We start from the raw sequence: 23,390 nt of genomic DNA, 5'->3' as shown, positions 1-23,390 counted from the left end.
CCTGGTTACTACTGACACCAGACACCGCCATACATTGCTGGTTTGGAGTCGTAAAGGAGTTGACTGGAGGCGGAATGGCTCTGTTGTCCACAATGATGAGAGTAGATCGGTGTTTTTTGTGGATAAAACATCCATGCCCGCTACAGTGCACAGGCTGTTATCCCACTGCTATTGCCATTTCTGCGATAGGAACGTGATGTGCTTTTTCAGCAGGATACTACACGTCTATATACGCCAGCTGCGACGCAACTTCCTCTTCGTCGTGTACAACAATCACCCTGTCCAACAAGACCACCATATTTCTCACCTACTGAACACGTACTGGACGTGATGAGCCGGGTACTTACTGGTTCTCCAGGGTCTGCCAAAACCGTTACCGAATTGCAACGAAAGGCAATCTATCGCAGGATGTTAATCGGTACATTTATGATCGTTTGCACGCGAGAATAGATGCTATCGTTTTTGCCAGAGGAGGGGTGCACTGTGTATTGATGCGATTGTTTGGGCACCCTTTACTGTTACATGGATGTTTCATTTTGTGTGAATTATCATATACTGTTACAATGATGAACTACCCATCATCTTATTTGAGAATAAAATGACGTTGTCCTTGAAAGTGCTGCATTTCTTTTCGCAGTTTATTATCTTACTACATTTTTAAATGATGGCATTAACTTTTTATGTGCTCCATTATTTTGCTGAAATTACGAAAACTACTCGGAAAATTAAAGTTTGTTTCCAAATGTTAAAACATATTCCAGGTACAACATGATCACATGTCAAGGAAAAAATATTTTATCGAAATTCAAAAGCGTACACATGTCCCACGGTAGAAAACCTTCTTCGGTTTCAGTGTACAAGATGGTGCACGACCAACGAAATATGGCTTAACCGTCCACTCGTCACCTAAGGAGTTCCAAAAACATATAGCATTTTATTTTTCATATAATTTTGTAACTGAAGAATTAATAATATATTCCAAATGGCTGTAATACACTCTAAGACAAAGAAAAGATGAAAACGACGCATCAAGAAGGAATCATTCGAATGGGGCGGAACGCGGTAGATGTGATGTACATATACAGGCGAACAAACAACTACATTTTCATGAAAACTGGATAATTTATTCAAAAGAAAGAGCTTCGCAAACTAAGCAAATCAATAACGCGTTGGCCCACCTCTGGCCCTTACGCAGACAGTTATTCGGCACGGCAATGGTTCATAGAGTTACAGGATGTCCTCCTGAGGGATATCGTGACAAATTCTAATTGGCGCGTAATATTGTCAAAATCCCAATCTGTCCAACGGGGTTCAATTCTAAGCGAGACTCATCACTAAAGACAACTCCAGTCAATGACATTCCAGGCCAGGCCGAAGATGTTGCTAGAGACGCCCAGACAGCAGTGGAATACCAATCTCCCACAACTGCGAACGTTTGGGGCATTATGGGCAGGGTCCTCTAACCAGCTCGGGATTTGACGACCCAACGCGCCAGTTGGACAACCAGTAACGCTATCAATCAATGTCCAGCCAATTAACTATTTGCATAAGAACCAGAGGTGGACCAACCCGTCATTGGCTTGCTCAATTTGTAAAGCTCTTTCTTTTGAATAAATTATCCAATTTTTCTGAAATTGTAATTAGTTGTTCGTGTGCACATCACATGCACATCACACCTACCGATTTCCATCCCATTCAGATAATTCCTTGGTGGTGCGCAGTTTTCTTGTCTTAGAGAGAATATTATACGGCACTTGAATACGTAGAACTCGATATATTTACAGGTGCTGCAGGAAACACTGCTTTGTGCCAGGCAACAACGAAAACTGTAGAAAACGCCTGAAACTGCTGATGGCGGCCTCTAGTGTGGATTTCTTCATGTAATTCTAAAACCAGTACTAGACTGAAGTACCGACCACAAAACATATGTTCGTAGGCGCACGGTCCTCTAGGCACTACTGTCCCTTACTGAACAGAATTGATGAAATGAGATGTTTTTGTTATTACTTGACTGAAGAATGGATATGTCGGCAGAAAACATCCTGAGACACAAGAAATTGTCAGTTTAGTAATTGGAGGAAGTTTGGAGGATAAAAATTAATAGAGGGAGACCAAAGCTTGAATACAGTAAGCAAACCTATAGAATGGGGCATGCGGTGGCTGTGCTGTGTTGAAGAGGCTTGCACAGGACAGACTGGAATGGAAAGCCGCATCGAACCACTTTTAGTACTGTGAACAACAACAGCAACTACGAGGGTTGCCCAGAAAGTAATGGACCGTATTTTTTTTTCTTCAACAATTCTCCATTGAACATAACGAGAATTACACACACGAAAGAATGGTGATTCACCTACACATCTTATTTTTACACGTAATCTCCATACCGTTCTATGGCCTTCCTCCACTGCGAAAAAAGGGCGTGTATGCCCTATCGTTACCAATCGTTGTGCTCGTGGAGGAGCCAGTCCTTCACTGTGTGAACTTCCTTTGTTGATTGACACATGCACCGCCAACTGCCGAGTCGTAATGCGTCTGTCCTAGCGAATAACATCAGCTCGCTGCAGCATGTCAGGTGTGACAGCCGTAGATGGTCTCCTCGACCGCAGTCCGCTGTGGCCGAGCGTTTCTAGGCGCTTCAATCTGGAACCGCGCGACCGCTACGGTCGCAGGTTCGAACCCTGCCTCGGGCATGGATGTGTGTGATGTCCTTAGGTTAGTTACGTTTAAGTAGTTCTAAGTTCTAGGGGACTGATGACCTTAGATGTTAATTCCCATAGTGCTCAGAGCCATTTGAACCATATTTGAACGTCTCCTAGAACGCTGCAAATCGTGGAGCTCCGCCGAACCGACTTCTAATGACCTTACCCTCCGAGCACTGTACTTCTGTCGACAGCAAATGCTCCATAGGCTTTGCACAAGCGTTTGTGAATAATCCCTACAGTTTCTTTCTCTGAAGTGAGAAATTCAATGACGGCAAATTTCTTGTAATGTACACCACCTACAGACGCCATTTTGAAACGGTCCTGCAGATATTCCAGACGTCGGGAGTGAAGAAAACTCGACGTGTTCACTCAGGAGACTTCAAATAATACATACGTAACGCTTGGCATTCGTAGAATCTTTTTTCGGCTGAGAAAAAGAATACGGTGCATTACATTCTGGGCAACCCTCGTACAACATATCCATCCCATTATAATTTTAGTGTCGCCCAGTCAATTGCATTTTCTTTTCTTCTAATTCTTCCTGTTACTTCTGCATACTCCTTCCTCGTCCTTTTCCCTTTTGTCCTTCCTGTTTTCTTTCGCCCCTCATAAAACTGCATCCCCGACAGAAACAGTGCTCAAGACTTACACTCCAGATGCTATATCCTAGATACGCCACTGACCAGGGTGATCAGGAAACCCGGCAGGCCGAATAAGTAAGAATAGATCACTTGTCTGGGAACAGTATTTCTCGTGCGCAGTGCTAGTTGCTAGCATACCTCTCGCTTACCAATCGAACAGTGACATAAATGGGAGATCGGCCAGGTCAACAACTTGCATGGATGTTAACTATTAGTATCATGCGAGCGACGAGAAAAGGAAATATTAAATTAGAATATCTGATACTAATGGCTAATCGACCTATAATCTAATTAGCTAATTTGTTAGAAAACCGAAATCTTCCAAATAAAAAAGAATAAAGCGATCAGTAAGATGGGTACGGATGATTCTACTCCAACGCTGTCAAATTATCTAGGCGCATCTGCAATACAACGTTTTATTTGAGCGGACGATGCTGTACACTGTTAATGGATTTTAATCATTAATTCCAAGTAATAAAGGATATAAACACGAACACATGGAACAGAATGTGTTGTGATTAGTACGTGATACTGTTAATACAGCTTTAAATTTATAGATTTATGTGTTTTGAGCTAATTACTGTCACTGGAAACTTCATGATACTAATTACGTTAATTGAGGGCAATTAGTTCGAGGTATTTAAATTTGAAACACACCAAAAGTGTGGTAATGAAAACTCCCTTCGCGATATCAAACTGTATATCTGTCTTCCGTTAATTTCAAACGAGTTTATTTTATTACACTAAAAATTACGCTACATGACTACTCGAAATTAAATATTAACTAGAAACCCGATGTAAGAGACATGTTACTGGTATATTTAGATTAACTGTAACTTGCAGAATTTAAATGTCGAAAAAAAATTGCCTACTGCAATAGTGCATATGACACAGGTAATATCGTAACAACGAAATGCACGATAGCACATCAGGTAGTTCAATGTAGTGAGTGCCATGAGGCGCAATCTAAGTCAGTCTGGGAAGCAGGTTTCCCAAGTGTCAGCTTAATTTAGCGTAATTCCTGTCTGTTCAAGACTTAGTAAAGTTCCGAGTGATGCCTCAGGACTAAATGATTTTGGCGCGAGTTGCAGTTCGTGAAATTGAGAGTTTGCAGCAGTTTTGAGCTACAGTGTATAAAATGAAATTAATTCTGTATGCGCAATTTGAGTATTTAACATTACTTGACTGGCTTCTGAACTCAGAATCTGAACTGTGTGAAGAAGCTTCAGATTTAGAAAGACTTCAGTGAGTCACTTGAAGTATTATTAGCGCTGAACACTTAAAAGAGGATCAGATTCAGCGGTCTCTTGTGAATTATGAAGCTAACCTTGAAAACATCGGTGATGCACTTCCATGCAACCGAACTTATACTTATTAGTAAATGTGCCAAAAACTAAGCACTCCTAAGTAGCAGTTTATGCTTTTGTTTTGTGTTGACTGAATAAACAAACGTGTGTCGAAGATTAATTCATTGCGAGTGCCTCAAGTCCTTTCAGTCATAATACTACAGTTCTACAATTTTTAATTTAAGCTTAGGTAGCTAGAGATAGCCAATTTCAGGAGAATGCACTACAATGCAAAGTTGAAAGTGCGGATTCACGAGTGTGAACAGCGGATCTGCGAGAGCAGTCAACGTAAACAGTGGCCTAGCACGGGGAATCCGAGAGCGACCAGAGCACCGTAGAGAAAACCTGTAGTAGTTATATGGCAGACGCAGGGTTCCCATAGCAATTAACAAGAAAAACGAAGAGTAGAAGAGCCGACATAACAGTTCTGACATGGCGCGTAGCGATTGGCTTCTTAGCTGGCGTACTGACTGCTGGTGCGACGTGCCGTCGGCTTTTTACGCTGGCCTCCGGCAGAGAGCGTCGCTAATATAGCCTACTTAAGGTATGGGGACCAACCCGAGAACGACGTAGCTTGCAAATTTTATCGATGCAATCACGCAGCGGATATACAAGGTACTCTGCGACGGATAGTGAGTTCTAGCCAATAACAATTAACTTTTCAAAATATGATGTCTCGTAAACGATTCTCACTAGAATCCTGCAACAAACATTACGCACAGTTTAATCTATCCTATTGTTGTTCACTAATGTCAATAGGCATTCTCCTATTTACAAAAAGTTGGTGTTTGCACAAAAAATACACTTTCTAGGTACTACTACAATCTGCATATTGGCTAGAGAGAGAGAGAGAGAGAGAGAGAGAGAGGTATCCGGAAAGACATGAAAGTGAAAAATTAAGGCGCTAATAGATTCATTGACTTTGAAACGTCATTTCACTTGCCTTTGGTCATATGCGAGAGACGCTTGCTCTATGAGATCAAGCATAATCTTCTTCCCAGAGTTGAGCTCGCTTACTAACTGCTGGTAGAGGCTGTTGAAGTGATTCCTCTCTTTTAGAAGATGGTTTATCTCTTCCCGTAGTTTAGAGTTTTCTGCTAGAATCTTATTGAATTTCACCGTTGCCTGTCAAAAGCATAGAATGTGTAACAGAAAATTGTGAATAAATACATGATATAGGTAAAAGATTTAAAAGGACCGAAATAGATTTCAGTTGTATAAAGAAATATTTCAAAGACATTTGAAGTTTTTTAACGTCGATAATCCACACTGTCAAGTTTAATGTCATACTGTGCTGCACATTTAATGGTAATGTCTCAGGATAAATTTAGAACTGGTGCTAGGAACAATAGAGGTTAATTTCTGTCATCAAACTGAGTTTTTTCTCCTCTTTATGACTAAATTTGACACGTTCCTCTAGTTGTTTGACCCAGACACTTGAGGAATCTGGTGGATACTGTAACTTTAGGCGTATCTAGGTGAGCTAATGGGCCAGCTACAACTCCTACGAGGTTGGGTGAATTTAGTGCGTGGATGAACGCTAGCGGGTCCAGGTCTCAGGGTGCGACGCGGCCAGGCCGGGCAGCCACGTGCAGAGACAATGAGCGCGTTGCCGGAAACGGGTAAACGCCAGACCTAGAAATTTGGATTCCTGATGCTCGCATTGTCTTTGTATAGAATATGCTCCAGGAAATAGTGGAATGTCAGACTTTCTTAAAAATGGCGAAATTACAAAGCTCTTTGAGATTCGATAGTGACTCATATCAAATATTAATGCCAATCGGAATACATTTGCGATCTCAGACAAATGAGGCACATCCAGTGACACTACAGTATCTCAATATCTTTAAAACAACAGAAGTTAGTATCACCAGAGAATAAACATTTTTCACGAAGACCCTGTGAATTAAACACTTTTAATCGCTCCATGCGATTTCAACAAACGATATTTCAGATGATAGCATAGCTCTATATCTGTCATCCCTGGAAGCCATGTGTCTGTATCTACTTTATTTATTGATTTACGACGTTTTTATACATTTTTCATTATGCAAATGTTTGTCAGAACATCGTATTCTCTACATTTACACGGCAAATGAACACAGCAACAGTACCTCACGTTTTGGCATAGGGGTTACTATTTTTCCAGTAACTTTATTTAATTGTTGGTTGCAAGTGCTATTAAAAAACTTTGCATATTTAAAAGAAGTCAATCGCGTGTGGCAGTGGACACCACAAGTGAAAAGTTAACTAAAAGAATCTTCTGTCAAAAAGGCATAAAGAATTGTTTAAATAATATCTAACGACAATCTGTTGTCATTTAACGTGAGCGCACTTCCACAAAAATACTAGAATATTTATTTATGAACAAACCTTTATTTACAATTATGGAAAATTATCTGTGTGTTACAGAATGATTACAACACTTCTTTTATTTAAATATTATCATAATATATTAGTTTACTGCGGGAAAGTGGTCAAGTGAGTCAAATCATGTCTACAGAGCTTGATAACGATTTATGTTTGAGGGGGATGGCCTTCAACCAATGAGAGTTGAACAGCGGCGCAACAATTATATTTCGAAAGGTTTGAATGTGCTCCAGAGTAGGATAACATTTGCCCCTTGCTTTAAGGCACTGAGAATCGACAGAGTATGAGTTACTATTCTTCGTATCGTGTGTGTTAATTTGTGAATGATGATGTTGAACTCTGAACTGTTTTGAGCTGGTGAATATTGCGTATACTGTGGTTGCGAAATGGATTTAGTTTTCGCGAGTCTTTGGCGACTATTATGTGTGGAGATTTTGCTACCATTCTCGTAACGTTATCAGAGTAACTTTACTGCATTTGATAGGGGTATTTTCTGTATGTATTTTAACTGAATATCGTAGGACCACTTCTCGTTTATTTGAGATGTCCTTTCTTGAATAAACGTAATTCAACATAATTCTCTGTCGTCTTCATTAATTACAGTTGTTAGAATAGAACCCTCTTTATTCAATTATTTGTCTATCTTTTATTTTATATTTTTATGTATTTTATTAACTCAGAATTCTAGCCAATGCATAGACTATTTGACTGCTGGATCACAGCTATAGATTATTATTTGCAGCGAATTGGCTGCTGGACATGAAAGCAGACTTACGCGGCTCGACCCTGTGACTATATCGAGCTATTCTCTTTAAGACAGAGCCGTGCATTGCGCAAGTACCTAGAGTATAAGTCACTGGTTTTCTCGAATGGACTGCTGTTTGGCATAGCAATACTCAGCAGTAACCGTTAGATACTGTCGCAATTGGGGTCTCGTCGGGATATTAGCCTAATTCCTTTACAGCAGCAGTTGTAATTCTTTAATCCAGGTCCCAGATCTACTGCATAATATGCAGTTTGTGCGGGGGCTCGTAGCTTAAGATTTTGTAGCAGTTACGTTCTTCAGAATCGGTAACAAAAGTTAGGTGTTGGAAAGTTAGCCGCTGAATTTCAAAAAAGAAGAAGACTATGTAGAGGCGTGCTGAGTTCGAGTCTGCAAGCAGCGGTGACCTCGACGGCGTCATAGCGGCACGGCTACGTGGGCCACTGGCGCTGACTTCGAGTTCATCGGCAGCATCCACACTTTCGGCAGCGGCAATACAGTAGAAGCAGCCAGCATGAGTCACAAGTTAAGTACATGCGCCAATAGCGTTAATATGTGTGAACCCACGTGGTCATCGTCAGTAATGGAGCTTCTAACGATTAAGCAATCACCCAGACACGTAGTCCAAACTCTGAACGTTGTAATAGGTACCTTGAGAGGGGCGATATTAGTGGAGCAGATAATATGAAATCAGAAGAAGGAGATGTAATTCTGGATGATTCTATGGCATGGGTAAGGGAAATTCTGACAAACTTTAACTCTAAAATGGAGATCTTGGATACAGAGACGGGTTCAATAAAAACAGAGATAGGTTCAATAGAGACAAGTATAGCAGAAACTGTAAAAGCTGAGGTGAAGAAAATTAAATCAGATCTAGAAGGGATAATTTTGTCAACACAAGAAGCTATAAGGGCAGATGCAGGCAAAATTTCTGAAGAAGTTGGCCTGGTGAACACCAGAGTCGTCGACACCGTGGAGAAAAATTTCGGGGACAAATTGGAAAAGATACAGGACGAGCTGGGTGGCGAAATGAAAATTTGTTTGCAGAGGCAAAATACACTTGAGGAATTGGCCACTAAGTCTATTGACAATTTGTCAAGGAGAGTAGCAGAATATGAAAAGGAGGTGCTTAAAAATAGAGAACATTTGGAATCAAGATTAAATAAAGAAGCTGTGCAGCACGAACAGCAGTTTAAAGACACGAAGGCAGAATTAAACTACTTAGCAGCGAATAAGGTTACTACTGTGTTAAGTTTTCCATGGTTTAGTTCAATAACTACGAAGTGTTTTTCAAATGATGCAAAATACCATCCAGTTGATTTTGTCGCTGCGTGTCAACATAACTTTGGGAGAGGAATGTCGGAAGCGACAAAAATTAAGTTTGCTAAAATACGTCTCGAGGGCAATGCATACTCATGGGCAAATCAATTGAGAACACTACTCTGACCTCTACTGACACTTCTAATTGAGGACACTGCGCAGGAGTTGTTGGTCGTCAAATACAGCAACTCAACGTGCAAGCTCGGCTAGCATTTGCATTATTGTTCAAGTATGCCTTTCTCCTCTGGGCGGGAAGGAGCGCCGGTCCCCGGCACGAATCCGCCCGGCGAATTTGTGTCGAGGTCCGGTGAGCCGGCCAGTCTGTGGATGGTTTTTAGGCGGTTTTCCATCTGCCTCAGCGAATGCGGGCTGGTTCCCCTTATACCGTCTCAGCTACACTATGTCGGCGATTGCCGTGCAAACAAGTTCTCCACGTACGCGTACACCACCATTACTCTACCACGCAAATATAGCGGTTACACTCGTCTGGTGTGAGACGTTCCCAGGGGGTCCACCAAGGGCCGAACCGCACAATAACCCTGGGTTCGGTGTGGGGTGGCGGAGGGGTGAAGTGGACTGGGGTAGTCGTCGTGGGGTTGCGGACCACTGTGGCTGCGGCGGGGACGGAGCCTCTCCGTCGTTTCTAGGTCCACGGTTAACATAACATGAATTTCTCACCGTGTTTTCAAATTTTTGTCCAACCCTGCATCACTGATCGCCGTTCTTTATTCCACAGAAGCATGGGAACTCGTAGCGTGAAAATCTGTCGCCGACAGCCGCATTGCAACAATGTAGTTTCTGCAAAACTTTCCAAATAGAGCCAAACTTGTAAGTATTTATCGTCAGTCTGATGATCCTATAGCGAATTATACAGCGTGTTTCGCAGTTCCATTGGGTTGTGGAGGATATTCAGTAGATAGAGTTTAGACATGGAACCCATGTCCAGAAATGTACTGCCTGGATGTAAAATAAGTTTCCAGAACGGATCCCCGCTTCACTGTACGCACACGACGTAGACAATGTGGTCTGCCATGCGTGTTTGCAAATTTGTGGTAAGTTTGTGTGGGACCAAACTGCTGAGGTCATCGGTCCCTAGGCCTGTACACTACGTAATGTAACTTAGGGAATACACACACACACACACACACACAAACAAACAAACAAACGAACAAACACAAACACGCACAGACACATGCCCGAGGGAGGACTCGAACCTCCTACAGGGGAAGCCTCGAGAACCATGGCAAGGCGCCCTAGACCGCTTGGCTACCCCGCGCGGCACAAGCATGTTCAACAAGTGTCCATGGCATGTGAAATGTTACGGGAACTCATTGTCGGATTCTCTTCTGTGTGACGAAGGACGTTCCCTTCAAAGTCGAGCGCGTATCGTGTCCGTGTAGCACCACAGTCAACTTGCGAACGTAGCAGTTTCTCCCAGTCTTTTTTTAGTCGGACGAAAATGGTATGTGATGTCAGTTACAATCGGGACTGACCACGGCGCCCTCTTCTCAGTTTGTGTGTGTGCCGTAAAGCAGGAAATTTGGAAGTGATCCGATTTTATTTTATATCGAAACGGTAAATTTTCGAACATGTGTCCTTGTCTAAATTTTATTTACGAAGTCCCCTCTACTACCCACAGAAGCCTGTAATACGAATTGTGCAGCACGCTGTATTCAACGTAGTCTGAAAAAAAATGCGCGTCAAAGGAATTACATGCAGGAAAGTAAAAGTATTCCAGAATCAGTTTCCACTCTGCAGCAATGCTGACTTAAAACTGTGTGGGGGCCGAGGCCTTTGCCTTTCGCAGGCAAACGCTCTACCAACTGTTACCCGCGCACGACTCACGAACCTTCCTCATAGCTTTACTTCCGTCAGTACCTTACTCATCTCCTGCCTTCAAAACGTCACAGAAGCTCACCTGCGAAACATGCCTAACTAGCATTCCTGGAGGAAAGAATACTGGGGAGACAAGGGTTAGTCTCAGACTGGGGGATTGTTTCCAGAATGAATTTCCTCTCTGCAGCGGGTTCGAGTCCCGGTCCGGTCACAGTTTTTATGTCAGACAGTTACAGATAGACATTTTCTCACCATGTCCTTGGTTTAGAAGCTGAATAGGAGACCAAGACATGTCACGCAATATTAAGCTTCTTGTGCCTATAGAGGAACAAGGAAAGTGAGCCGGCCGGAGTGGCCGAGCGGTTCTAGGCGCTACAGTCTGGAACCACGCAACCGCTACGGCCGCAAGTTCTAATCCTGCCTCGGGCATGGATGTGTGTGATGTCCTTAGGTTAGTTAGGTTTAAGTAGTTCTAGGGCACTGATGTCGTCAGATGTTGAGTCCCATAGTGCTCAGAGCCATTTGAAGCAATGAAAGTGAAGTGACATTTCTTGGTTAGTGTGAATGCGAGATATACTGTGCCGAAAACCTGAGCGTTGGTGACATCTTTGAGACAGTAAATCCACTGGGTACTGAGCAGCCGGCCGCTGTGGCCTAGCGGTTCTAGGCGCTTCAGTCGGGAACCGCTCTGCTGCTACGATCGCAGGTTCGAATCCTGCCTTGGGCATGGATGTGTGTGTGATGTCCTTAGGTTAGTTAGGTTTAAGTAGTTCTAAGTCTGAGGGACTGATGACCTCACATGTTAGGTCCCATAGTGCTTAGGGCCATTTGAACCATTTGGTACTGTGAAGCAAGATTCCGACTGATGTCAAGGATAGGTTCATGAACCTTGCTCAAGAAGCGGTGTAAGCAAATTTCACAAGGAATATGGTTAGGCTTTAAGTCCTCCACGTCTCAGTGTAAATCCAGTACAAAAGATGACATGCACAATCATCTGTTATAGTGTAAATGAAAGTCAAGATTTTCTGACAAGAGAGAATTGTAATATCTGTATTAGAAAAAAGCTACTCTTAATATGATTAAGCATACGTGTCCTCCCTTCTGTTGTGTGCAGTGTGTTCTCTCTTCATGAAGTTTACAACACAATGTAACAAAGACGCCATTTACATGCGGCTTAAAAGCGTATAATCAAGCATCGCGTTAGTACACCCATGCACATGCGAACACACACACACACACACCGCAGTCTCAGCATCATTCAGAGTAATTTAAGACTTTGGCGAAAGTTTAGAATTACAAGGTAGCTTCCCCGTAAACGAGTACTCATTGGGCCAAGAGAAACCACATCACATGATGACCAGTATCAAATCTTAGCTGCACATCCATATTCACAGAAGTACGACTAGACGATTTAACCTGTCTCAGGACTTGCAATGTTCCTATAGACTAGTACCGGAGGCTCTAGTCGTTATACGGTGAATATCAAGTAGAGTGAGCTGCTGGAGCACTGGTTATTCCTCCTGGTTTACTGTCCCTATTAAGATATAACTCTCAAAGTAATATCACACAAGACTAATTTGGAACCGCTGTATCCAATGGGCAAGTGAAATTCCACATCATTTTGTTTGTCTCTGGAACCAAACCGACGCTTTCTGCAGTGCTGCAGGCTGTGTGATTGACGCAGCGAACTGTAAGCAGCAGAATGGTCCGGCATTCATATCGGGAACAAGCCGAGACGATGTTCGTGAACGGCCAAGTAGATGGAAACGGTCGAGAGGCAGTACGATTATACTATACAAAAACAAGACCCTCACAGACACCAACCACGCCACACAACATTTCAAGTCCTTTCTGGGCATCTGTGTAATCATGGGTTGTTTCAGACAGACGAACGTGCAGGGAGACGGCAGACTCTGCGGCCTCCAGATCTGGAAGGCCGGATTCTACGGGATATTGAGACAAGCCCTAGTAAAAGCTCCAGGCAAGTGGCCCGCCAACATGGTTCAAAAATGGTTCTGTCATCATTCCCCTAGAACTTAGAACTACTTACACCTAACTAACCTAAGGACATCACACACATCCATGCCCGAGACAGGATTCGATTCTGCGACCGTAGCGGTCGCGCGGTTCCAGACTGAAACACATCACCATTACCAACAGTGAAAATGTTAGGCTACAGGTCACCCGATCTGGACGCACACATCCTATACTTTAAAATCACCTCCTACAGTTTCAGACTGCAAAAACTGCTTATTTGATGTGTGAAACTGTCGAAGTGGTGAGAAAAAATGTTCAAATGTGTGGGAAATCTTATGGGACTTAACTGTTAAGGTCATTAGTCCCTACGCTTCACACTACTTAACATAAATTATCCTAAGGACAAACACACACATCCATGCCCGAGGGAGGACTCGAACCTCCGCCGGGACCAGCCGGAAGTGGTGAGAGGTTTATACATTACTTGTATAGTCCAAAACTAACACGAAGGGTCCAGACGTGTGGGGTGTGAGTAATGTGATATACATACATTATGAGGTAACTACAACATAGAAAAGTTGATTGTAAATTGACGTAATTTTGTTAGTTGCAGCTCCACGTGCATGTTTTCAGTGACTTTTATCACTGTGTTGTAAATATGATTATTAAGGTGACTAGTCATTTCATTCTAATTCCTGAGACCGTACTGCATCGCTGTGATATGTTCTCGGAATTGGCTGCATGCACTTGCGATGTAGGGATGTTCTGTTATGAAGAGTATGGAGAAGTTAAAACTTCTGGTACTGAGTCTAAGCATATAGATCAAGAAGGAGAGTTAGAAGCCTCAAGAGACCTTGGTCAAAGCAGCGCAGTTACGGAGTTTTGTTACACAATGAAAGAGGGAAAATACACAGGTCCACCAAGACTTCTAATTCATCAGCCTACCATTTTACCGTATAAATTTTAGCTTGTTCTAAATTTCCTGATATTCGTAAGTAGGATACAAAAGTTGTTCCAACCATCTTGAAATTTAGCTTCGTGTCAGTGCCTTATGTTTCGATATTTCTGCCAAAATACAAATTGTTTTTAATTTTTATCTTGGGCGAGAGCTTAATCTCCCCAGTGGGAGGGGCGTATGTGATCTTATTGTTATCTCAGGCAGTGGCAGTGGCACATGATCCGGAATTTCTGTCATTGGAAGACCGGAACTGATGTTCTCAGATGCAGAGAGAGTTTCGAGCGGGAAATAACACTAACCAACTACTGCTACGGCCAACAAACCAATATTATCAAATGCCTTTACTGAACTTTAAAATGATGTAAGGAGCTGATGTGCATTGGGATCTCGGAATATTCAACATGGCTATGTAGAAAAACTCATTGGCCAACGTTATCATAAACCGAAGTGATTTGAAAATAAAATCAATGTTAGTTACGAAGCAATAGCTTTTAATTACAATTTTTTTAAAAAAAATATGGAGGATCCCTGTACCCAGCAAGGGATTTCTAATGGTGTTGAAAACGAGAAATGTGAACTAGTCACAGCGCTTTTCAAACTCAACTTTGTTTCTATATTTTTTACGAGAAAATACAAAGCACCATTTACAATCATATATACTGCATCATATACAGAAGTGAACACCATAAACACAATTTACAATTAAGTAGCCACGCGTTTTGCCGTAACATCAATTGTGTTTGATTTTCAAGCAATAAAGAAAAGGGAGGAAGACTACGTTTGGCGTCCCCTCGACATCGTGGTCATCAGAGACGGAGCACAAGCGCCGATTGTGTTCAATGATGGGGAAGGAAATCGGCCGTGCCCTTTGAAAGAAACCATCCTAGCACTTGCCTGGAGCAGTTTAGGGACACCAAGGAAAGCCTTAAAAGCAATAAGCAGGATGTGGAACACACTATCGACATACAGTCGGTTGGAATAGAAACCAATAAACTTCACAAATAGTATATGCTTTGGTCTACAGTCGCATTCGTTTATTTTTACCATTTGGCTACTGGTTTCGGTACACAGCTCCATCCTCAGACCATACTACGGTCAAAAAATTCTAGGACCTAGTTAGAACAACAATGGAATAGAAATTTCCAAAATGTTTTCCTCCACGATAGGATACGTATGGTATATTGTGCAACCGGCACGCAGTCGCTACCCAAGTAAGTGTGTCAAATACTAAAAACTGAACCAAAATCTCCGCCTGAATAGGCCATGAAGGTCCAACGGTACCGACCGGCCGCCGTGTCATCCTCAACCCACAGGCGTCAGTGCATATGAATATGGAGAGGCACGTGGTCAGCACACCGCTCTCCAGGCCGTTTTGTCAATTTACGAGACCGGAGCCGTTACTTCTCAATTAAGTAGCTCCTCAGTTGGCCTCACAAGGGCTGAGTGCACCCCGCCTGCCAACAGCTCTCGGCAGAGCGGATGGTCACCCATCCAAGTACTAGCCGAATCCCACAGCGCTTAACTTGGGTGATCTGACGGGAACCGCTGTTACCACTGCGGCAAGGCCGTTGGCTCAAACACTAAAAGTAAAGATCAATTTTGATCTTGAAATAGATCTGAATTCCGGCCAGCAGTGATAGAAGTATGCTGTACGTATAGAGTGGCATGTTTTTTACCTCTTAAAGAGTCACATAAAAATATATCTAAAAAAACGGGAAATTAAGAAATTTCGTAATAACATAGTCCCTAATGTTATACAAATTAAGATTCGGATAGCATAACTATTTAGCCAAGTTTACATTGTCCGTTTTATACCGTTTGTACCACTATAAAAGATCGATCTGACCATGAATCTGTACACTGCGCAGTTGTCATCATAATAATAGCATTATATATTAAAAACACCAAATTAATTTTGTTGAAAAGAAAACCAGCATCCAGAGGGAATAGTGACGCAGTGTGGCTATGCATTACTCTGCAACCGTTAGCTGACGGTTCTTGCCCGCATCTCCATTTTCATGTTTATCCAAGCAATGTCCAAGCATACGCTGGGCCTCCTGGCGATGCTGCATCGCGCCTTATCCACGCCATGTCGCAGCTCATCGACCAGCCACGGCCGACATAATCACCCCTCGTAGGTAACCTGCAGTTCTGCAAGGCTGCGTTAGTGGGCTTTGGTACTAGGTGGCCACAAACTAACAGATACAAACGCCTGCATAAAAATCAAGGTTCAGGTGCTAAAAAGTATTTAAAATACGTAAGCATGACTTACTTGAGAGGAATTTGACTAAAATCGCAAGGTTGTTTCGGAAGAAAAAATTTAAGATAGGCTTCAAAAACAAAAGCACATTGCTTAAAACACTTTCCCGTAGCGTTGATTGTATACAGAAATCTACAAATTCAGCTGTTTACAGAGTTTCCCCTGAGTGTAATAATTTTTATACTGGATAAACAGAGAGCTATTTTCTGACTAGTTTTACTAGAGTGGCACCTAAGGAAAACTATCTTTGGTATTCACTACATTCAAAATAAGCACACGGTACAAGTCGAAGGAATAATCTTGAAATTTTATACAGGGTGATTCAAAAAGAATACCACAACTTTAAAAATGTGTATTTAATGAAAGAAACATAATATAACCTTCTGTTATACATCATTACAAAGAGTATTTAAAAAGTTTTTTTTTCACTCAAAAACAAGTTCAAGGATGTTCAATATGGCCCCCTCCAGACACTCGAGCAATATCAACCCGATACTCCAACTCGTTCCACACTCTCTGTAGCATATCAGGCGTAACAGTTTGGATAGCTGCTGTTATTTCTCGTTTCAAATCATCAATGGTGGCCGGGAGAGGTGGCCGAAACACCATATCCTTAACATACCCCCATAAGAAAAAATCGCAGGGGGTAAGATCAGGACTTCTTGGAGGCCAGTGATGAAGTGCTCTGTCACGGGCTGCCTGGCGGCCGATCCATCGCTTCAGGTAGTTGACATTCAGGTAGTTAACCTTTTTCGTAGGACTCTCCATACAGTTGATTGTGGAATTTGCAGCTCTCTGCTAGCTCTGCGAGTCGATTTTCCTGGGCTGCGAACAAATGCTTGCTGGATGCGTGGTACATTTTCATCACTCGTTCTCGGCCGTCCAGAACTTTTCCCTTTGCACAAACACCCATTCTCTGTAAACTGTTTATACCAACGTTTAATACACCACCTATCAGGAGGTTTAACACCATACTTCGTTCGAAATGCACGCTGAACAACTGTCGTCGATTCACTTCTGCCGTACTCGATAACACAAAAAGCTTTCTGTTGAGCGGTCGCCATCTTAGCATCAACTGACGCTGACGCCTAGTCAACAGCGCCTCAAGCGAACAAATGTACAACTAAATGAAACTTTATAGCTCCCTTAATTCGCCGACAGATAGTGCTTAGCTCTGCCTTTTGTCGTTGCAGAGTTTTAAATTCCTAAAGTTGTGGTATTCTTTTTGAATCACCCTGTATATTGTTCCTAAGGGCCAACTAACGAACATCTTTGAGGAAGTTAAAATCTACTGCCACATGAAAAGAACAGAAGATTGGTTATTCGATGATCAGATAGGGCTGAAGAAAAAACAATTTCTAGAACTGTTCACAAAATAGATAATACGTTGCTCGTCAGTTTATTTACCGGTTACAATCCTGATTCGCTGTTTTCTGGCTTAATTATTAAGCTCCATTCCCCCTCCCCAAGTTTCGGCCTTTGGCTACACTTGCAAAGTTTTATCAGGTTCCCCTTCCAGTATGGCTATTTCGTAGCTCCTTCCCTTTTTCAAGTTACCTTCCATTAGGAATATGGGTGTACTGAATGACTGTGATATTACTTTCAAATGACAGAGTACAGCAATCAGTTGTCCTTTTCTTTCAGGTTTTATTAGGCAAATGTAGATTTTGGCGCACTGTTTCATGGTATCAGTGCATGTCCTATTACGTCAGTCCCCTGTTGTTAGGGCTTCTGTCACAGTTCGTTGAAGACTAGTATGACACCGCCCGCATCTCGTGGTCGTGCGGTAGCGTTCTCGCTTCCCACGCCCGGGTTCCCGGGTTCGATTCCCGGCGGCGTCAGGGATTTTCTCTGCCTCGTGATGGCTGGGTGTTGTGTGCTGTCCTTAGGTTAGTTAGGTTTAAGTAGTTCTAAGTTCTAGGGGACTGATGACCATAGATGTTAAGTCCCATAGTGCTCAGAGCCATTTGAACTAGTATGACAGAAGTCCGAAGAACAGGGGACTGACGTATTAGGACATGTACTGATACCATGAAACAGTGCATTGATAATGGCTAGGCACTCACCGAAATCTTTGCCTAATAAAACTTGAAAGAAAAGGAGAACAGATTGCTGTGCTCTATCATTAGAATGTCCTTACCTTTTGTCTGCCCCCTTCTCCCTCTTCTCCCCCCTCTCACTCCTGTGATCAACATACGTATTTAATACTATCGTACTCAGATGTATGGTATTTAGTCTCATATGCCCCACAGTTTACTATGTTTTACATAATTGAATTAAGGATTGATTTTAAGATGATGGGGACTCTAGCACGATGATGTGTTAAATGTACTTGACTTCCTGTTTTAAGTTGCAGATGCTCTAGCTACCTACGGACTTAAAGTGGTATCAGCATTTACAGACGTACAGCACTGCTGCCGTGGATAGTCGATGAGCAGCGACACGGTGTGTACAAGACGCTGAGCAGCACGGACGGTAGCCCCAGCGTACTGATGGACTCTTGCTTGGATAAACATGAAACTGTATATGTGGCCGAAGATCGTTAGCTGGCCGTTGCAGAGTTTACATACCACACTGCGCCACTGGATGCTTTATTTCTTTTCGAAAATAATTATTTTTTGTGTTTTTAATGTACAGAATGGTTATAATGAAATTTTCGCTACTTGAGACGGTCCCCCAAAAAAAAAAAATGAGTGATCTTATGACAATGAAAAAAAAATTACAGCGAGCGCCACTACTGCCAGCTAAATAAAGGATTCTAACTTCTGAAGGCACTAACTACTGATTGGCGTAGTTAGCAAATGAAAGATTTTGATAGACAACAAACAATGTATTTACCTTACCAGTGCTCAAAAGTCATTCATAATATCCAGTATTACAAATTTACTCTTTCTGGCGGACACACATCCAGATCGTCCGCTCTCAAAAATTCTGCCATCTCTCTCCCCACATCCACCACTGCTGGCGGCTCACCTCCAACTGCGCAACGCTACGCGCTGTTCACATCCAAGTGCCCAACACTACAATAGCAAATATTCCAACAACGCAAACCAGCCACAGACTGCACACAGCACAGTCAGTGATTTTCATGCAGAGCGCTACGTGGCGTTACCAACATAAAAACCTAAACAGCCTACTTACATAGCTTATGGCGATAGGAATCTGTATGAGGATGAGGGAAATAGTTTTATACTTTTTAGTCCATTTAAAAAACGTGGTATATTAAAAAGTTTTTTATTATATTATTTCTTGCTTTCATAATATTTTTATTTGTAGAAACATTTTTGTGACTTTTTAAGGGTCAAAAAAGCGCAACTCTATACGGACTCTATACGCACTCTCATCACTGCTGGCAGAAATTTACATCTATTTGAAGATCAAAATTGACTTTCAGCATTTGACACACTTACCTGGGAGGCGAGTTTGACGAAAGTGTGCCAACTGTAAGGGACTACTATAAGCTTCGCGCCATACGTTTAGTGTCACAGAGAAAAATATTTTGTAAATTTCTCTTCCATTGTTGTTCTATCTAAGAGCTGGAATTTGTTTTTTATCACAGGGTGGCCTGAGGATGGTACTGTGTACCGAAATCGCTAGTCAGTAGGCAAAAATAAACAACCGCGACTATAGACAAAAATATACACTCCTGGAAATGGAAAAAAGAACACATTGACACCGGTGTGTCAGACCCACCATACTTGCTCCGGACACTGCGAGAGGGCTGTACAAGCAATGATCACACGCACGGCACAGCGGACACACCAGGAACCGCGGTGTTGGCCGTCGAATGGCGCTAGCTGCGCAGCATTTGTGCACCGCCGCCGTCAGTGTCAGCCAGTTTGCCGTGGCATACGGAGCTCCATCGCAGTCTTTAACACTGGTAGCATGCCGCGACAGCGTGGACGTGAACCGTATGTGCAGTTGACGGACTTTGAGCGAGGGCGTATAGTGGGCATGCGGGACGCCGGGTGGACGTACCGCCGAAATGCTCAACACGTGGGGCGTGAGGTCCCCACAGTACATCGATGTTGTCGCCAGTGGTCGGCGGAAGGTGCACGTGCCCGTCGACCTGGGACCGGACCGCAGCGACGCACGGATGCACGCCAAGACCGTAGGATCCTACGCAGTGCCGTAGGGGACCGCACCGCCACTTCCCAGCAAATTAGGGACACTGTTGCTCCTGGGGTATCGGCGAGGACCATTCGCAACCGTCTCCATGAAGCTGGGCTACGGTCCCGCACACCGTTAGGCCGTCTTCCGCTCACGCCCCAACATCGTGCAGCCCGCCTCCAGTGGTGTCGCGACAGGCGTGAATGGAGGGACGAATGGAGACGTGTCGTCTTCAGCGATGAGAGTCGCTTCTGCCTTGGTGCCAATGATGGTCGTATGCGTGTTTGGCGCCGTGCAGGTGAGCGCCACAATCAGGACTGCATACGACCGAGGCACACAGGGCCAACACCCGGCATCATGGTGTGGGGAGCGATCTCCTACACTGGCCGTACACCACTGGTGATCGTCGAGGGGACACTGAATAGTGCACGGTACATCCAAACCGTCATCGAACCCATCGTTCTACCATTCCTAGACCGGCAAGGGAACTTGCTGTTCCAACAGGACAATGCACGTCCGCATGTATCCCGTGCCACCCAACGTGCTCTAGAAGGTGTAAGTCAACTACCCTGGCCAGCAAGATCTCCGGATCTGTCCCCCATTGAGCATGTTTGGGACTGGATGAAGCGTCGTCTCACGCGGTCTGCACGTCCAGCACGAACGCTGGTCCAACTGAGGCGCCAGGTGGAAATGGCATGGCAAGCCGTTCCACAGGACTACATCCAGCATCTCTACGATCGTCTCCATGGGAGAATAGCAGCCTGCATTGCTGCATGCTCTGTTGCCTGTGTCTATGTGCCTGTGGTTCTGTCAGTGTGATCATGTGATGTATCTGACCCTAGGAATGTGTCAATAAAGTTTCCCCTTCCTGGGACAATGAATTCACGGTGTTCTTATTTCAATTTCCAGGAGTGTATAATATTTCTAGGAGAAACATTGCTACATTCGGGAGATTTATCACAGCCTAATCATAAAAATTCAGTACGCTTCGAGAATCTTAGATGAGAGTGGCATTCTGTCAAAGAACCAAGTCTCTTACATTTTTACTGAAGAAGTAAATGAAGCTTGGGAAACGTTAGAAGGCATCATCTTGAAAATTCCCTGAAACCAAGTCAAAATTTTAATGAGTGATTTTAATGCTCAATTAGGTAAAGAGAAAAAAACGGTGGGTGCATTTGTTGCGCATAGACGGACAAACCTAAGTGGCAAAAGTTTTGTTGAAGAGCGCAAAAATTTAACCTTAAAATACTGTCAATACATTTTTGAAAATTCCCTGAAACCAAGTCAAAATTTTAATGAGTGATTTTAATGCTCAATTAGGTAAAGAGAAAAAAAACGGTGGGTGCATTTGTTGCGCATAGACGGACAAACCTAAGTGGCAAAAGTTTTGTTGAAGAGCGCAAAAATTTAACCTTAAAATACTGTCAATACATTTTTAAAAAAATCCTTCTAAACAAAAACTTGGCGGACACCCACCGCAGTTGTTGGGAAATTTCAAATCAAGTAGCACTTTCATACCCTAACTACAAAGAAATTTTAAATGTCCAACTTAGGAAAGGGGCTAATATTTATTCTGGCGATTATATAACGTGAATAAAAGTAAAACTTCAATCTCAAAAACTGTTCAAAACGAAAAATGTTATGCCAAAAAATGACACTACTAAAATAATCCCAACTCTATCAAACGAACGTGACACAAAATAATCCAACAGTTGGCAAAGCCTGAAAGAAAAGTTCTTTAAAACAGCACAAAATTTAATTCCGCTTCGAAACTCAAAGCACTTACAACACCTTCCTAACTGTATGAAAAGAAACGTCTAAATTACGAAAATGCCCAACATTTAGAAATAGAAAAAGACTTCCAAAAGAACAATACAACTTTTATAAAACACTCAAAACAAGACTAATCGGTTACCATCCTCAGTCTTTGCTTCAAAAATGAAAATTGACAGTTCGGCTCGTAACAACCAGTAAAATTGTAAGGCACTTGCTAATTATTTTGAAAAGCTATTAAACTGTCTAGAACCAGCGAATAAATTCCAATCACAGAAAATTAATAACACCAACCTAACTCTGAAGAAATGATAATTAAATTAAGACCCTAAGCTGTCGACAGGCGTTGATATACATCAACGGGGACAGTTGAAAATGTGTGCCCTGACCGGGACTCGAACCCGGGATCTCCTACTTACATGGCAGACGCTCCATCCATCTCAGTCACCGAGGCACCGAGGGCATGTCCGAAAGAACAGATAAAATCTTCATATAGTTAAGGATAACTGGCCATTGTCCTTCTTCTTCTGTGCTGGATGCGCACGCATTGTCCGGAATGTGAGTCTCACGGAGAGCGTGCAAGGGACAAATCCCTGCAGTCGCACTATCTTCTGTGCCCTCGGTGGCTCAGATGGGTAGATCGTCTGCCGTGTAAGCAGGAGATCCTGGGTAAGAGTCCCGGTTCGGGACACACATTTTCAACTGTCCCCGTTGATGTATATCAACGCCTGTCGACAGCTTAGGGTTTTATTTAATTATCATTTCATTCTAAGAGAGCTGCACAGTCACCGATGGTATCTGTTCTTTCGGAAGAACCTGGCGAAAACGGAATAACTAAACAAATTAAGAGATTTAAAAAAAATAAAGCATTCGGAGAAGACGGTATAATTGCGGAACTACTAAAATCAGCTGGCCCTAACGCTATAAAAGTGATAGCTCAAGTAATAGGATAAATCTGGCAAACTGAAAAAATTACCAAGGAATCGAAAACTGCGATAATTCATCCATTGCATAAAAAGGGGTAGAACTGATATTAATAATTACCGAGGAATCTCTCTTCCCCCGATCACATACAAAATTCTCTCGCAATGTTTGCTTGATCGAGCCCAAGAACAGTCAGAACCTAAAACTGGTGAATACCAAGCAGGCCTTAGACAAAACAGATCCTGTCCGGAACCAATTCTTAATTTAAAACTAACCATTAAGCACCAAAGGTTTTCTGGTAACAAAATTATATGAACATTTTTGGATTTTAAAAAGGCCTACCACTCAGTTGATCATGAATCTCTCTTCGAAATTTTAAAGGGACAGGGCTAGATAATAAAACTCTAGCA

At 42.7% G+C, this 23,390-nt stretch overlaps 1 protein-coding gene across 1 annotated transcript in view; it reads right to left on the bottom strand.

Moving 5' to 3' along the window:
* The window catches only part of LOC126249389 (coiled-coil domain-containing protein 63), a 465,360-nt gene that overhangs the window by 128,329 nt on the left and 313,641 nt on the right, over positions 1-23,390 (bottom strand). The window contains exon 5 of the mRNA XM_049951042.1: positions 5,629-5,814. Within this exon, the coding sequence (XP_049806999.1) occupies positions 5,629-5,814 (186 nt within the window). The remainder of the gene's footprint in view (positions 1-5,628; positions 5,815-23,390) is intronic.

This window comes from Schistocerca nitens, chromosome 3, assembly GCF_023898315.1.
Source record: "Schistocerca nitens isolate TAMUIC-IGC-003100 chromosome 3, iqSchNite1.1, whole genome shotgun sequence".
NCBI classification, from domain to species: domain Eukaryota; kingdom Metazoa; phylum Arthropoda; class Insecta; order Orthoptera; family Acrididae; genus Schistocerca; species Schistocerca nitens.
Note: the sequence above shows the minus strand (reverse complement) of the source record. Positions and strands in the feature narration are given on the sequence as shown.